The sequence below is a fragment of the Fistularia commersonii genome, chromosome 22 (assembly GCF_037954325.1).
Source record: "Fistularia commersonii isolate RoL2024-O1a breed Wild chromosome 22, RoL_Fcom_v1.0, whole genome shotgun sequence".
Taxonomy (NCBI): domain Eukaryota; kingdom Metazoa; phylum Chordata; class Actinopteri; order Syngnathiformes; family Fistulariidae; genus Fistularia; species Fistularia commersonii.
In genome coordinates, this window is record NC_141305.1 from 2,699,315 (window position 1) to 2,716,683 (window position 17,369).

Below are 17,369 nucleotides of genomic sequence, written 5' to 3' on the forward strand. Positions count from 1 at the left end.
AGGTGAAGTTTAAAGAAAACAGGATTTCGGTGACCGCTGTTATTTATCTCCGCATTTCAAGGGATCAATCAAGGTCACGGGCAAGCGGTCATCGAAGACTACAAAGCAGATTTGGAAGACCTCGGGCAGCCAACGCAAACACACACAGACAGCACAGCGCAAAATGGCTAAACCATATACCGTGGAAAACAACACCAGCCACAGGAAGTTAGAATTGCAGATGCCTAGTGCCAAGTGTTACAAGCTTGTAACCACAACATTCTTACACTGAGGCATTAGTCTGTTCTGCAGCAATCATTAGCCCGCAGGATGTTCCCGCTCTCAAATCTTCCCAGCCAGAAGTGGATCACAATGAAGCCACCATTAGCCACCTTGTTAGGATTCATATCTGATGCTGTCATTGCTGCTGAGCGGAATAACCGAGGTCGAGAAACGGGAGTGCTTTCTGTTGTCTTAAAAGGGTTCTTTCGCAGTGTTATTATTTGGCCAAATGCAGAGTGACAATGCTCGAAAAAATAAAAGCCAGAGGAGAGGAAAAAGACAGGCCGGGGAAATGAAACATGATCTTTCAGCTCAAAGGGAAAGTAGACAGGCATATTGACTGATGGACTACAGTTGAGTTCCAAGTTCTGTTCAGAAAAGGGAAGGTTTCCTCCTGTCGAGTTCCCTACAGCAGTGCTGAAAGAGGATCTTGAAAAAGAAGAGCAATTTCTGCACAAAAAAAAAAGATCTCCCACCGATGCGATCGCAAGTTAAAAGAAATAAACTCTTACCAGAGTCAGATGGCGAAGGTTCATCCTCTTGGTCGTCTTGATTCAGGCAGAACATCAGCGGCTCCTCGTAGTCCTGGGCAGACAAAAACCTTTTTAGCGAGCGGCCGGCACATTTCCACAGTGAGCCTTTCCCATCAGGTTACAAGCATTCCAACAAAACTCAGAAAAAAAAAAAAAAAAAGGATATAACTAAGTACAAAAACACAGGTGTTTGACGAGTGCTTAGGTGTGTGACGGAGAAAAAAAATCAATTAGGTAACCATCTGTATTGCATACAACAGCTCCTATACAGACACGAAACACACACTCGAGCGCTCACATAGTCATCTATTCAGCCGGGTGAGCCAGGTGGTGCCTCCGACACCTTAACAATGAGAGGAAAACAATGTGGAGCATTGAGGGGCAGCGATTGGAGTAAGAAGCCATGAGTGCAGTTTGCACCGCTGCCCGATACAGATGGTCTGGGAGGTCCGGCAAAGTTACGCGACATTTAGAAATTGGACGTTTTTTTTAAGTGTGTCGCCTGTTCCACAATATGTGATGGCTTAAAGCTAGTGAGGAGTGTTTCTCGTGTTTGTCTTGTACTTGTTCACAAAATGAGATCTATCAGAGATCGTTCAGTTATTAATTTGGTGATTTAACTTTGCGGCGTTTAGAGCACTTTGAAATGAGTGATAGCAACACGGGTCAGATTTAGGACTTGCACTACTCCATGTAAAAGAAGTGTTTTGAGTTCATTAAACTTCTTTGTACCTTCATGAGAAACTGTTCAGTACCTGCCTTTACCTTGGATACTTACATTTTCCTCTGCAGCTGAGTTGTCCCCATTGATATCAGGATAGAATCCTGCAAAAGATTCAAGTATTTAATTATATACATAGGCAGGAAGGTCTTCCTTTAGTTTTATTTATTTTCGTATTCTTTTAACGTGTGTGTTTCCGATTAAAAATAACTTTTGATGTTCTTCAAGTTTCAAGTGGGTACAAGTGTTTTGCTTTGCAGTGTCTATTTTCCTTGAAAAAACAATTCTATGGCGCTGAACGTATCAGGTTACTGTGTCTGAACACAGTGGCAAGAACGGCCAATTAGGTTGCGTCAACAATTCCATCCGTTTATTTTTTTTCGGAAATATAAATCAGCTGTTTTGCAAAAACAAACAGCATAACCACTCACAATGTTTAAAAAAAATAATAAATAGTGATGCAAGAAAATCTACTTTTCTGCATAGCTTGTTACATTTCATGAGCCGAAGCAAACACTAAAAGTTAACTGTCCGAATTCATCACATTCAATGAATGACTTATAATTCAGCTCTCGTGATACAAGGTATCCTGTTACTTTTAATGGTAATATATTGATTATTTGTAGGTTCTTCTCGCTTCAATTGTTTAATTCTTCGACTGAGGCAGTCAACCCAGCGTTGCAGTACCTCCCCTCTCCAGACGAGGGCAGTGGGCCTCTTTGAGTATTGAGGTCGGATTGAAACCGCAGCTTGCGGCGAGACACGCCGCAAACGCCACAGAGGCACACCATTGTTTCGCAGAGGCGAGACTGCGAAGACCGCGCGATTCAGTAAAAAGCGGGTCTGCTTGACCCGACGAGGCGCAGAGGTCATCCGAAAGGAAAGATACCGTTTTCCGCAGGATCGTCCACCGGTTCCTCCTTCCCTAAGATGGTCTGTCCTCGTTCCCTCCTGAGAGCCTTAATCTGAGAGAGAAATTTTAAATAGGTGCAAAAAAAAGGAAAGCACAACTTGCAGCTCAGCTGGAGAAGCGATTAGTGCGAATTCATTTTGACTGCACACTTTTAAATAATATATGTCGTTGAAACCTATTTTTTTTTGGGGGGGGGGGGGTATTTTCAGTTGAAACTGCTGTTTTTTGCTTGACTTGAGCTCCAAAGGCAAAGCCTACGACACAACTCTATGTTTTTTTAATCATATACAAAAATGTGTTGAGCTTCTGAAGAAATCAGAAATCCCTCACCTCTCGGAGAAAGTCCTCATCCCTGAGCCGTTCTCTGAGAAGCAGGACGTCAGCTTGCCGGCTCTCCTCTGAGCTGCTCTTCAGGTAATGCCGAACAGTCAGCGTCAGGTTTCCCGTGTCGTGACAAAACCGCAGCAAGCGTGACCGGTCTGCCCACACCTGGGACAGGCCGGCCGGAGGAGTGGCGAGAGGGTTGGGTGGGCTACGGCAAAGCAGGCGTATATTTATCATGTTATTTGCGTTCATGACTAAATCTGAGAAAGTATTACTGCTTCAAGTCTGAAAAATGTCAAATCTTTCCGGGCTATAACAACGTTTCGTAGATTTTGTCACCGGTTTAGCTTTTCACCCCGGAGCCTGCAAAGTGGTTCAAGGTTTATGGTCCCAGATTTTATCATTTTTGAGCTGACTCGGACAGATGATCTTTACATTCTTGCGTGGTCGTAAACGGTTCTTCAAAATGTACGTTTACGGTTTTTGACAAATCCGGAGAATGCAAGCGATCCTGAGTAAAGGGTGAAACCTTGTCTTTTTGCGGTTGAGCTCGCGGGGACGGGCGGGCGGTGGCTTACGGACGGGTTCATCGACGTGCAGCATCTTACTGTGTGAGAAGCTCCAGCAGCTCGGCGTTGCGGGTGGTGCGTGCCAGCTGCAGCGGCGTGACTCCTTCCTCGTTGGGGAGACTGACGGCCATCAGACCCCCCGGCTGGCACAGCAGCAGCTCCGCCAGCCGACACAAACCCCAGCGCACAGCCAGGTGGAGGGGAGACTCTCTCGGGCAGCGCTCTGGCGAAGGCGAGGATATGCAGCAATGTCAAAAAAAACAAAACAAAAAGGATGTGGTCACACACTGACTTTCTGAAATGATGATACCGAAGAAAAAGGAAGAAACCGCAAAATTGAGGGCCGCGGCTTAATGATCAACTCCTGATGATAATTAACCCAAATGTCAGCGAATGATTTCTTGTCTTGCAAAGCTCTGGATGTAACCCTGCCCCACTGACCCACTTTAAGGCAATAAAAGCTTTTTAAAAAAAGCAATGCGCATAACGGCTTCGTCTTATGTCTGCCTGACGGGATCCGTATCCAGGTAACTGGCCTCAATCAAATCGCCAACAGTCGAGCAAATGGCGTGCTGGGGATAAATGAGCTTCAGCCTTTCAAAACACAGCGTGGATACAAAATCAATTTGAGATATTTATACCCCAGAACATTTCTTTTGGCCGAAAACAATGTGACGATGTTTTCAGACGGGTCAAAATGGCACGCTGAGATTCTCATGTAGTCAAGGGGCATTTAAGAAAAGAAAAATAAAACACTAGGCCGATGAGACAGGGAGGCGCAGTTAATTAAGAACTCTTAAACACACTTCCACTTCTAGTTCTTAAAGAGGCACAAGAAACAATTAGTTTCCTTTAAAAAAAAAAAAAAAAGGTAATATTCGAGGTGATACATCAAAAGTAAGCAATGGCTATTAGGAAGTGGTTTTTATGGTTCTAAGTTCTGGAATGAAGATGCATTTTCAAAAATCACGTCCCACAGAAACGCTACCACGGAAATGGTCTCAATTACTAAATGAAATGACATACGTACACGGAAGAGTCAAAGATAAAAAAACGTCTCTTTTGTTCTTTCTACATTCACGACTGAATGGGCGTCTGACTGTCTATTGTCACAATGGCTCGCGTCTATATTCATTCATTCATTCATTATCTACTCCGCTTATCTTGCACTCGGGGTCACAGCGGTGCTGGAGCGAATCCCCGCTGTCATCGGGCGAGAGGCACGAAGAGACGTGCAACCATTCACACGTCTGGGAAATACAGGGGCCATAATTAAACTCCCGTATGGTTTTGGACCGCGGGAGGAAACTGGAGAGCTTGGAGGAGGTCGATGCAGACATGGAGAGAACATGCAAACTCCACATAGAAAGACGCCCAGAAATAATTTACCAGATGTCAAGTTTGAGACTTGAGGAACAGTTTAACGTGAATTAAATGTGTGATGATTTGTGTTAAAAGTCTTGTAGTCTTTTGAATCATTCACGACATCTGGGCGATACTCTGTACCAAAAAGAGAGGCACGGGGGAACTATAAGTTCAGAATAAAGAATATTGCGATAAACAGCGACCCCTTACACAATGCAGACATTTATCGCAGCAATCTTTCACAAGCAATTTATTAAAAAACTGACACCTCTTCACTGAACTTCCCTTGTTTTTAGGCAATTCATAAATCTTGTGGAATCATAGGATATTTCTTTTTTTTGCTTTTATGTAACTGTTTATATTATGTCAGCTGATATTTGACTGATTTTTAACGTGGACTCATCGTATGCCTTCTCACTTCACATGGCTTTCAGTGAAAGGGAACGACTTAAGTGATTTTGGACTAAAAAATGTGTCGATATCGAAAAGAATCTGGACGAGGGAGCATTGCAGACAAGGTAAGTACAGTTATGCGTCACGGTGTTCGGGCGTTTGGAAAATCCACAATCAGATATCAGGGACTTTCTCAGCAAGCTGGCAAAAGTAAAGTTAGAAATTGACGTTTGGGTTGCAAAGACCAGTAGCAACAGAGGGAGAAGTCATAAGCAGAGTTATCAAATTAACTGCAGACATTTAGAGCGAGACACTGCGATGGAACAGACTGCCATAACTATGTTAACCCTTAAATCTAGTTTGTTATTTGTGTAGGTGGCGCGACGTGAGCACAGAACTGGTACAAACGGACAGCGGCGGCGGCGGCGGTTGAACATGGCGGACAGCCCACAAGCTACACATAAACACACAAACACGTACATTCAGATTTATCGTCTTCTTCCCGAGTTCCGTCTGGAACGGCTCTATTAACCACATTACATGCCGCTTAATTGGCTCTGATGATTCGACAGAGGCACGCATGTGGCCGTGTTCACTTCCGATTTCTGCCCGGCAAGCATGGAAAAAGGGAATTATGGCAGGGAATATATGGAGGGGAGGGCGGCCGGCCGACTCCGTTTCCAATGTTTCTGAAAACCTGACACCGGTTTATGATGGAAGACATTAAAAAGCCCTTGAGAAGAAACGCTGTATTTCTATGGACACGCTTCTCCATGTGAAATGTCTTGCCAACTGAACCTTTTATAAAAAATAACGGTCTACCGGTTTGAAGTTAGAATTCTAAGACTTATAAAACGACACAACAGACTCTATATAAAGGTGTGAGACACCTATACCCAGAACTTCAGCTTATAGAAAATGTATTTACGTACTAATAAAATTGGTGAAAGCAAACCACATTTTACGAGTTTTTCAGCAGTCGTTATTTTCTGCAAAAGCGAAGTCTTGTGGTAGTTTCTTGCTTGATCGTGCTCTAACGTGTGTGTGTGTGTGTGTGGGACAGTCGTTATTATTTCAAACGGTTTATCAGTGGTTTAATATCCCCGCATGACATTTTAAGAGGCAAGATGAGACAATCCAGCTCTCACCGTCCCTGCTGTGGCTCCCCAGCACATTCCAGTTCCGAGGGATGTCCAGGTTGGCCATTGCCAGAGCGACGCGTCGATCCATGGCCCATCGGGAGCTTCCCTGGCCCAGGCTGAAGAGGCTGCTCAGCTCCTTGTGATCCGTGCAAGTCAGACAGTGTCCGTGGATCACCAGGTGCTCTGCGAGATCCTGGGAATAAAGATGTTGCATTAATATTTGTGCAAGTGCTAGAAACAACTGTCAAATTTCTTTTGCATCCATCTTTCGTCAGTTTATCATACATTAGTGACATTTCTTTGGATATTGGGAAGTAAAACCTGTCCGGTTTTGTGTCTGTGCCTGTTGAGCCGCATTTTGTAATAATGGTGCATTTTGTAATAAACGTCCAAAATGTAATTACTTTTTCATTTCATTTTATAATAAAGCCACATTTTGTAATAAACTGCCCCAACGCATTTTGTAATAAATTTTGCCGCATTATGTAATAAGTTATTACATATTGAGAAGATTATTACAAAATGCACTTGCAACTTTTTTATTCTCTAGGAAATGTAATAACATGGTGCATTATGTAATAACAATTCTAAAGCATAGTTTATTTGTTTGTTAATTGTATTTTATTTTACTTTAAAGTATTTGCAAAAGCGAGGTCTATTATAAGTATCATTGTATTAGCCTCGTAGCAGTACTTAGCAATTGCTATCAGTACACTATTAAAGGGATGCATTAACAGAGAATATTCTATAAATTCCATGTTATTACATTTCCTAGAGAATAAAAAAGTTGCAAGTGCATTTTGTAATAATCTCAAAATGTAATAACTTATTACATAATGCGGCAAAGTTTATTACAAAATGCACTGTTATTACAAAATGAGGCTCAACAGTGGCAGATGAGAGGCACGATGGGGAAAATCCAGACGCAAATTAAACCCGGCTGTACGCTGTATGTTTCTAACTGCGCCGCCGCCTTACCTGAGCATCGTCTTGAACGTACTCCAGCACCGCTCCCCCCATCCGGGTGAGTGGTTTGTTTTCAGAGACCAGGTAGGCCTGCACGGAGACCATCTCGGCCAGATTGTGCCCTAATGACGGGAAGGACGGAAACCAGATCCATTCATTAATCCTCACAGATTTCTATGCGATGCATGAAAATGGCACAACCTCTCAATATTCTATCATCTAGATTCAGAATATGACAAAAAGTCCAGACATCTTATTTTCATGCTGCCATCACTTCCAGGGGAACAAGAACAAAACATTGCTGGATTAAAAATGTTGAAGACTTTCTCAAAGCTGCTTGACAGATGCTGTAAAAGTCTTTTGTGATAAACAAGAGATGGCACTGTAGCGGACAGTGAGCAGAGAATTCAGTTGCCGGTGAGTCTAGTACATTATTTTCTTATATCATAACAATCGATTACGGTAATCATTTGGCTCATATTGGGAGGAAGAAAAAAAAAAGAAGTCACCAGCCATAATCCCAGCGGACCAAATGTGAATATTTTCTTATGACTAGCCTGTTCAATTGCAGTACATTAAATATCTTTGGGTTGCGGATATATGTGGATGCCACTTGGATTTTTGTGAAATACTTTCCCCCGTTTTCAGGGTTTTCTAAACAATTTTATGGCACAATTTACAATTCAATTAATCTACAATGATGACAATTGTCAGTTGCAGCCTTACTGGGTAGTAGAAATAGGAGCCACTAAATACAACCAGCACAGTGGATTTGCGAGGAAATGTGGGAAATAAGTGTGAGGTACAGTTTTGTGTGTGCTGCATTTCTTTTTTGTTGTTGTTTTGTTTTTAAATAAATGAATTCATATTTATAATACGGTTTAAAGATCTGCGGAAATTCTGTGGCATTTGTATTCACAAGTCACTGTAACTGTTGCGTAATTCCTTCTGGTACACCATGGTAACAATACTTTTTTTTTTCCTTTTCGCCACAGCAATACAGACCATGGGTTTTGTGTCCTCCATAATTTCACACAGCAGCCTTTGTAGAAGGAGCCGGGGCCTGCCTGCTGTCTCTGTCGACCTACACAGGGACTCGGTAATGTTGATATATTGTTTATTGAGCCGTTTCCCCTCCTGAACGGAAGCTGATAAGATTTTGTGCCTTTCCAGACATCAAGTGCATGTGTGTGTGTGTGTGTGTAGATTGAAATCGTGATATACAGTCCCAGAGTAAATCGCAGACAGGAAAAGAGACCCCCTGTATTGTCTAGTGCTGAGGTTCGGTGTTTGATGCCACCTTCTGAGGACATTTTGTCTACCAGCAAATAACCTGAGGAAAAGTGAAAGCTCGTATACAGACACTCGGCGGGAGATGTTGAGCAGACCCTCCTGCACATACCAGGCACTATAAAGCAGAGCATGATGTCATTCTGAGCTCTAGTGACATGGAACAGTGTTGATCCCTCCAGAACAATGTAGATCTCCGCATCGTCCCGAATGGACTCCAAGCCCTCCAGCAATGCGAAGACCTTTGCCTGGCCCTGAGATAAAAGGGAGATGAGGGGGCAAATAAGAAACAACAAATCTTTTTTTTTTTTTTTCCCTCCCTAAAGATTCCGACTCATTTGAGTGTTAAACAGCATCCCGATGCGCCGTTCTAAATTTTTTTTTTTTTTTTTTGCAAAGTACAGCAAATCCCCTGACAGCATTCCTTTTCAGGGTACAATAAAACTTTCCACCTCAATAAAAACAGGAATGTCTTTTTAGTGCCTACTGCAAAGACCCGCACTGATCCCAACGGGCCCGAACAGTTTTGACAACTGATCTGAGGCACTAGAGAATGAAACCATTGCGTTGGATGTGACTACATATTGATGTCGGCTTCATTAGACTCTCCACCTCAAGGGTTCACTTTGAGTTGGTTAGAAATGTAGGTCACATGCCGAGTGACATTTTTGCATTTAGAAGTGAAACAGCGGTGCTATAGTTATAATTTTGTCTGCACCAGAAACAAACCGCCTTAAATTACCACCTTGTTCCTCTGGGGGTGCCATTGAGTCAATCTAGGACCGATCACTTGGATCAATCGAGGACCAATCACTTGTCAGCCAAGATGTCATCCCCAAACAGTTCTAATGTAACGCCTTTGACAGTGACGAGACCCATCGCCAACGAGCCTACTCAAAACGACACGCTTTACGGGAAGCCGGTCTTTTCTCCACAGTCTTGACGAAGCTGAGATGAGCTAGGCGTGTTCTAGACAGGCTGCGTGACCAAAAAAAGAAATGAAAGAATAAAACGGACAATGGGGAAGTTGTTGGTGAAGGCGGACTGCAGGAAAACATATTCGGGTACGGTGATCCCTCGCTATAACGTGGTTTACTTTTCACGGTTTCGCTACTTCACGGATTTGCATCGTGCATTGTGTTCTGCATTCTGATTGGCTAAACAGTCACTCCGCTTCTTCTCTACCTGTGCGTCAATAACGTTGCAGATTAATATGTACACGTACGTAAAACAGCTTGCCAAATTTACGTTACATACGTGCAAATTCTCTTGCAATTTCGAGTTTCTCTAAAACCCACGATGTTGACAAAACGCTCTGGACCGAGCGGTCGCGGTAGGCGATGCTAATCTCCACAATTTGAAGCCTTCTGTTCACATTGATGACTAAAATTATTATTTGACAGTACAGTACAGAAGTAATTTGTTGAAAAAAAACATTTTTAAAGTACAGTACTTTTATTTGTGAAACAAATGATTGAGCCTGTAAAATGGTTTGTTCTTTCTTTTCAATGTATAATAGAGTATTTAATTGTATAATAATAGTAAAAAAAAAACATAAAGGTTTCCACTTCACGGATTTTGCCTATCACGGGTTCTTTTTGGAACGTAACCCCCGCGAAAAACAAGGGTATACTGTACATGAAAATATTTGATATTTGGGTCCACTCTGTTTTACTAACAAGAGCTGGGCGAGGGTCCTCAGACTCGAGCTGGCTGTAGCACAAAGGAGTCACAGCTCTAATCGATCGATGGTCTGGGTTCTTTACCCGCTGACAATTAGTCACCGCAGCAGATCGGACGCACAGCTTGAGGCACAATTCTGACCACTTGTACAAACAGTCGGTCACCAGCCAAAGCCTGGGACCAAATGTGAGAGTTTGGGATTGGTCCTCAAAACATGTTAGCATTTTCTGGTTTCCTCTAAGAGGACTAAGCTTCCCCCGATTGATTAAAAAAAAAAAAAAAGAAAAGTGACACAAGCTTGCGATCACCATTGAGTAGCACCTTCGATGTGAAAATAATCATTTTCCTCATATCCTTATCTCGTGGGGACAAACATTTTTTTTTAGATAGCAATCATGTTATAACAGAGGAAGGCCAAGTTTTCAAATAATGAATGTAGTCTAAACACAAATATCAAAAACTGGCTAAATCTGAGAATGTACCACATTGTTCTCTCTTTTTTTTTTTTTCTTTTTATTCTGATAATTTTCCAGAACACCGTTGGTATGAGACAGCGATGACAGACAAAGCCGGTACTCCTCTCTGAGGAAGCGAGAGAGGAAATCTGTGTTTACAAGTGTGGCAGCCAAATATTACTTTCTCATCTAATTAACTATTGTGCTAATTATTCCACTGATGAATCAAGTGAACTGAAATACAAATAACAGTTCAGAACTGGCAAAAATCAAACCGTCCAATGAACCCTCTGGATGTTTTTGGACTGTGAGGAACCCGGAGTACCCGGAATATCTGCTTTATTTCAGCTTACTGTTAAGAATTCTCTTACCCACTGCTAATACCATTTGAGTATATATGCAGGACTGTCTCGGAAAATTAGAATATTGTGATGAAGTTCTTTATCTTCTGTAATGCAATTACAGGAACAAAAGTGTCATACATTCTGGATTCATTACAAATCAACTGAAAAATTGCAAGCCTTTGATTATTTTACTATTGCTGATTATGGCTTACATCTTCAGAAAAGTCAAAAATCCTATTTCAAAATATTAGAATATCATGAAAAAGTAACTTTTGTTTTTTTAATTGCATTACAGAAGATAAAGAACTTTATCACAATATTCTAATTTTCTGAGACAGTCCTGTATAATCCATGTTCTACCACAGTCACCACTTATTTTGGAGATCCTGTACAAGAAAACAGAAGAATGTTCATTTGATTTTCGACAAAGACAAGATTTTTCTGAACGCTGCTTTTCCATGAATTTTCAGTCACTATAAAAGAAAGCTTATCAAACCCATATGTGAGCAGAGGATAAGACAAACAAAAAGGGTTTCAATCTGGGCAGATTATTGCTGTTGGTACTCTGAACAAAGAACACATTGCAGAGACAAAAACATTTGGAAATTAAGATATGTCATTTGTACAAAAAAGAAAGATGTAAACTGAGCGGATGCACAGTTCTGAGACAACGTGATGGGAACGTGGCACCAGGTGTTCAGTATTAAATCATCTTGATGTCTATTCCATGATCTATTCAGTAAACAGTCACAAAATAAAAAAAGTAAATAAATCAAAAAAAAAAAAAAACTCTGGGAGAAATGGAATAAAGACCTGTGCATGGTGTCTTGTGGGAAAAAAAAACAAAACACCGGTAATACAAACTAGAATTTAGATTAATATAATCACCAGTGAACTTTTTCATCTTTTCTTGCAGAAAAAGTCGATAGTAATATTGTCTTTGCGCTCAAATATATCCATTCAGTGTCATCTGGCATCAAATCTGCCGGTTTTAAAGACCGAGTTGTCAGTGTGATTGCAGATGGAAATGAGAAAGATGGGGAAGGTAGGCCACATTCCAAGTTGTCAGTGACAGAAGCTAAATAACTAGCCTGGGATTTGACGATTTGACGAGGACTACTTGTTTCTGCCTGCACTCCTCCTGCCACTGATGAACGCTTCAGAAAATTTGGACAATGTTAATCTGTTTGCCACCTCAGCTGACGTGACCCCCCCCCCACGCGTCATAACCTGACGTGACCAACTGTAGCGAGGCAGTTTCACATGTCTGGCAAACACCGCTGTTGTGTTAAATCCCGTATAGTTTTACACTTTAGGCAGCGACGTGTCAGCAGGGATGAAACTGAGCCAGAAAGCTAAGCTCTCCATTTACCATCCCGGCTCTCACTTTTGGGTCATGATTGAAAAAGAACGAGGTCCCAGATATGAGCTGCTGAAATGATTTTCCCCAGCAGGGCGGTTGGGCTTATCCTTACAGATAGGTAAAGGCAAACATACACCGTTCGCCATGTCAGAGGGAGTCCCTCGAGGGGGTTCGGACATCTGCTGAGGATGCCTCCTCCTGTTAGCGATGGTCCAGGTGTGTCTGGTAAGAGGTCTCGACAATGGATGAATGAATGAATGAATGTGCCGTCGGTTCTGGACATATCGTTTGTTTCTGAGAGCAAAGAAACGCCTTCCGAAGGCTCGGGTCACCGAGTAAGTGATATTCTGTGATTTCCAGCTGCAGGTTCGGGTGCAGAAGACGTCATGTGGAGGTCTCAATAGACCACACTCAGGTACAAAGGCTTGCTGCGAAGGTTATTCTGGGAAGCGCATCAAATGACTGAGTATGGCCGGAAAAAATGAGGCAGGTTGAAGAAAATAAGGCCATGAATATAAAGTACAGGATGAAGCTAAAAGAAAAACGTGTTGAAATGAGTGCAAGAAGAACAAGGGTGGATTTTCAAGACACCTTCTGCAGTCTCTTTCACATTTACCCCCACATTTACAACACGCACCACCTCACGAACTGACCCAAAGTCTGCAGCAAAGAAAATGAGTAATCTTGCCTCCATCTTTCCCCGTCCGCATAATCCTCAGGATAATTTAACCCCATTCCTAATCCTCATTATCTACTCTTTGGTGAGGGGGTGATAAATCAGCCCGACGACAGATTCAATGTTTAAACACGGTCGAGGGATAAAACACGGTATGGAGAGCAAAATTTCCAGAGGAGCCATTTTCTCTTATTAAAACAACAGCACAGATACCCGTGGGGGAAATGTTAAAACCGAGGCTGGTGAATTATTTCACTTTTTTATTTTTCTAAAGAGAGCCATTGCTGTTGAGTTTTAATCAAAGTACCACTCATTTCCATTTTGCTCAGGAGAAAGCGAGCATTTCTGTGTCTGGTCTAACGTCTGACATCAATTTTTGACACCATTTCTACTCTTTTGTCTCCCGGGAAATGACAAAGCCTCTTTTTGCAATTGGTTGATGTAACCACCTTCCAGTCAGAGCTTTTTCCTCGAGAGTCAATTTCCTCTAAGACTTTTGTTTGGTTATTCAGAACAGACATAATCTTCTGGCACACGAGCCTGATGCCATTGTAAGTATTTGGACTCTACAAAAGATTAACCATTTCCTTTTCCATGAAACGGATATAAAGTGCAACTTGCATACAAGCCAGCAGATGCTTGCTTTCAAAACCGAGAGTTCATCCTCACGGTACGACCGCATTAATCTCGTGATCATAACGTTTTATCAACATAGTATTTGAACAGATTTCTCTCAACGGTCGAGTTTTCATTTTATAAAAATCTGTCGGAGGGGCAGGTGAGGTAGTGTCACACATAACAGTTTTATATTGCGTGATCACATTACTGTTGAAGATGTATTTGATTGTGTTCCAATCAGCCACGGGATGGATATTTTAAATAGATTTAAAAATTTCACTTCTCACGCTAGTTTGTTTTTCACAAACTTCACTGTCGGCTTTGAGTTACAAATTAATAATAGAAGATAACAGAAGGAACATATGTGTGTCATCATCACAAGAACAAATATAGATGGCCAAATAATACTGTTGACAGGGAATTACAGGAGAATACATCCCTGCATTTGCACTGGCAATTTTATTATCAAACAAACACAGATTCAGTGCAACAGAATAAAAACCAATCTTGTTTTCATTCATCTTCAAAAAGGCTATCTGCCTATCAGGCGGCAGTGTTTGATTTTATCGTGGTGATTTTTCGGGGCTGCGACAACGACGGATGGGAGATAATATCCGTCAGCTTTGATTCATATATGATGAGTCAGTTTATGAAGATTTTTGCGACTGTACTTAGCCGTCACCCTTCACTTTTTAAGTTAATAATTGTATGTCGACCTTTATGCAGTGCAGAGGATTATTTCATGATGCGAATTAGGTGGAGCGTCCTCATTAACCTTTACGTAACTGTTCACCTGGGTGACCTTTGAAAAAGCGCGGTGTAACAGGAAAACAACATGAAAACATGTCAAATTAGAAAGGATTAAAGTGACTGAATACAGTGCGAGCAGCGTATGCCTCTCTTTGATCTCCAACATTCATATTTGCAGAAATGTGACGTTTGCCCGCCGCCCTGCCTCGATTAAACACATGACACTTTTGCTGAAACGTTTAACGTGAGCAGAAACGTCACAAATCATAGCAGCCCGTGGCAAATACGAGGTCCCGTTCCCACTCTGAGCGAGTCAAATCAAATAAAAACATGATAGTGAATGAATCACGGAGTTACTGATTTGCTAGCTGTATAAACAAAAATGCCAAGTTGTTATTCAGCGTTGCGCTGATGAATGTGGTTATTCTTCCTGCGAAACTGTGATTCAAACCCCAGAAATGTTTCATTCAAAGAATAAAGAAGGTCTCTGTTTGATCGGAGAAGAACAAAAAAATGCCCTCGTTGACTTCAGCGAAAAAATCTGAGGCCTCTTTTACAAAATGGTAAACACAATGACTTCTGTGAACCTAATGTAATCGCATGGGCTGTAAACATGAACCAGGGGTGTCCTTTTCGACAGGAAACCATTTTCCCTGTTCCGCTTTGATTAAAATAAATGGTTCACATCTAGGACATGACATGGGTGTTTTTTTATTTTCCTTTCAGTTTTTTTTTTTTTTGACAAATGATCTCTTGCCGAATCTCACACCCAGATTGCGGGATGACCCACTCTTGAAAATTAATTGGGAGAGAACGGCATCTCGGGTGCAAAGTAGAGCACATACTCACATAGAGAGGCACTTTCCTCCTGCTCAGCTCCATCTGCACGGTACCTGCAGGGAGACACGGGCACTGAATGGACGGACAAAAATAAAATAAAAAGTTCAGACCCAGAATAGTCATATGATCCCTCATTACTTCTGTGGTTATTTTGGCAATTCTGCAAGCTCTGATCCTGAAGAGATTATCAAACCTTATGTGTGCCGGGCAGAGTCAAAGGTCCTCTGATGAGACAAGATAATCTTTTGATGAAAGCATTTGAATAATGATTTTAATTATGATCCCTGATACATCGCCGCAAACCCCATATCCCGGGAACCAAATGAGCCTTAAATGACATGCAGACAGTGTGTAGTCAACGGTGTTACATTTATGTGCGCGTGTATACTTGAGAGGAAAATGTTATTGCATTTCAGTGCTGCAGGGTTGAGATCTGTTCTTTATCAGGGGTCACTTCCTAAAGTGGACAGAGCAGCTTAAAGTCTTAAAATAACAAATTTGCAGACAGAACAAAGAGCATGAGCAAAGAAACTTGGTTTCCTGTGCCATCATCATTTTTTAGTGTAACAATCAATTATGACCGCAGAATAAATATTCCAGCGACAAGATAAATCTCACGGCCGCGCGGTTAGAGCTGAACGCTGGGGATGGAAAAAAATTAAATCATATTCAGAAGCCCTTATTTTAAATAATTAATGTGTATCACAATATCAGCTGCAGTAGGGACAAAACAGCCCAGGAGAAATTCACACATTTCAAAGGAATTTCTACATATCCCTCAGGAATTTTCATGCAAACTTCAGTCAATTTCTTGCCGATTTAAAGTGCTTCTTCTAATTTTTGCACAGTTTCTGACTGGGAATCCAATCCTGGCTTTGTGAATCTACACAGCAAATTGTGGACCTTGTAATAATAATAATCATCATCATCATCATCATCTTAACCAACTTTGCTATTGTCTATCTCAAGTTGTTTGTTACCTAACTTCTATGATCAAGTATGGCAATGCATTGTTTTAACTACATGGACACAAAATAGCTAAAGCGGTCAGTTTTAAGAAAACAAACATGCAAAACATGACGACACAAATGAAAATGACAGTTTTACACGTTCGGATCGCAATAAGAAGAAGAAGAAAACGAAGCGAGGCGCCTTAAAATAATGTGGTATTTTTCTTTAAATCCGAGTCACCTCAAGTGAACCTGTACATCTGTTCGGGAAAATCCAAGGCGCTCTTTGCTATATGACACAGCAAAATAGCTAACTCTTTACTTAGGTTATTATCATCATTATAAGTTATTTTAAATATAAGCGACACCACAAAACACAAATATTATGAGAAAATGTGTTCGGGGGAAAAAAATAATTCATTTCAATACGCATGACGTGTATTTTTATTTATTTTGTGGTTGTTGTTGACCTATTTAGCAACGCAACATAATTAGGCGTTGACGCTAATTTAACATAATTAGCGTCACCAGGACGCGAAGGGTTAACAGCTAAGTTTAACGCAAAGACCGGTGATGCACTCGCCTTCAAAAGCAGCTCCAACTCCGGCAGAAGAACCCCACCGGACGAAGTCAGTGGAGGGACGGCGGCTTCATCCTCCGAGGAAACTCCGGCGACAGGTAAAAGAGCGGACGTGATAGCCGGTGTGACCCGCTCCTTGCGGCGGGAGCCCGGCGTTGCCTCCGCGGACACACCGAGCACACCTCCGGAGCCGAGGGCTTCTCCCCCGCCCTCGTCTGGTCACGTGTTAACTCTTCCGTACAGGTGACAGGCTCGGGGAATTAGCACCCCCTAGAGGCCGGGGATGAAATTGCAGCCACACAAGTGAAAGGGACTCTTCTGTTTGATGCAAGGCCTTCTCTGCTGGCCATTAAAAAATATCTGAATCACAAACGTTAATTACATTTTGTCCATGAATACGTCTGAATACATCGTCTGTTCACTTCCTTACATAGGTTTTCTCCTGGTTATGCCGCTTCCAGACATGCATTCTCATATTAATGCATTTAACCAATCACATTTCAGCCATCATCTGTTGCCAGGCAGGGTCAAAGTTAAAGGAATCTGCCGGGGGGGCGCTGCACAATCAGTTCTGCAAGCCCTTTATGCAAAAAATAAGTGTTGATGACAGTGTTGCTTCAACCAATCAGATTT

At 41.8% G+C, this 17,369-nt stretch overlaps 1 protein-coding gene across 3 annotated transcripts in view; it reads right to left on the minus strand.

The window, feature by feature from the left end:
* Positions 1-15,746, minus strand: part of LOC147221287 (rho guanine nucleotide exchange factor 28-like) — a 46,573-nt gene extending 30,827 nt beyond the window's left edge. For all 3 annotated transcript variants that reach the window (XM_086169114.1, XM_086169113.1, XM_086169112.1), the window contains exons 1-9: positions 15,216-15,746; positions 8,590-8,731; positions 7,200-7,309; positions 6,228-6,414; positions 3,361-3,544; positions 2,759-2,960; positions 2,405-2,480; positions 1,573-1,619; positions 774-846 (exon numbers count right to left, since the gene is read on the minus strand). In XM_086169114.1, the coding sequence (XP_086025240.1) occupies positions 774-846; positions 1,573-1,619; positions 2,405-2,480; positions 2,759-2,960; positions 3,361-3,544; positions 6,228-6,414; positions 7,200-7,309; positions 8,590-8,731; positions 15,216-15,341 (1,147 nt within the window). In that variant the 5' untranslated portion in view covers positions 15,342-15,746. The remainder of the gene's footprint in view (positions 1-773; positions 847-1,572; positions 1,620-2,404; positions 2,481-2,758; positions 2,961-3,360; positions 3,545-6,227; positions 6,415-7,199; positions 7,310-8,589; positions 8,732-15,215) is intronic.
* Between the last annotated feature and the right edge of the window lie 1,623 nt (positions 15,747-17,369).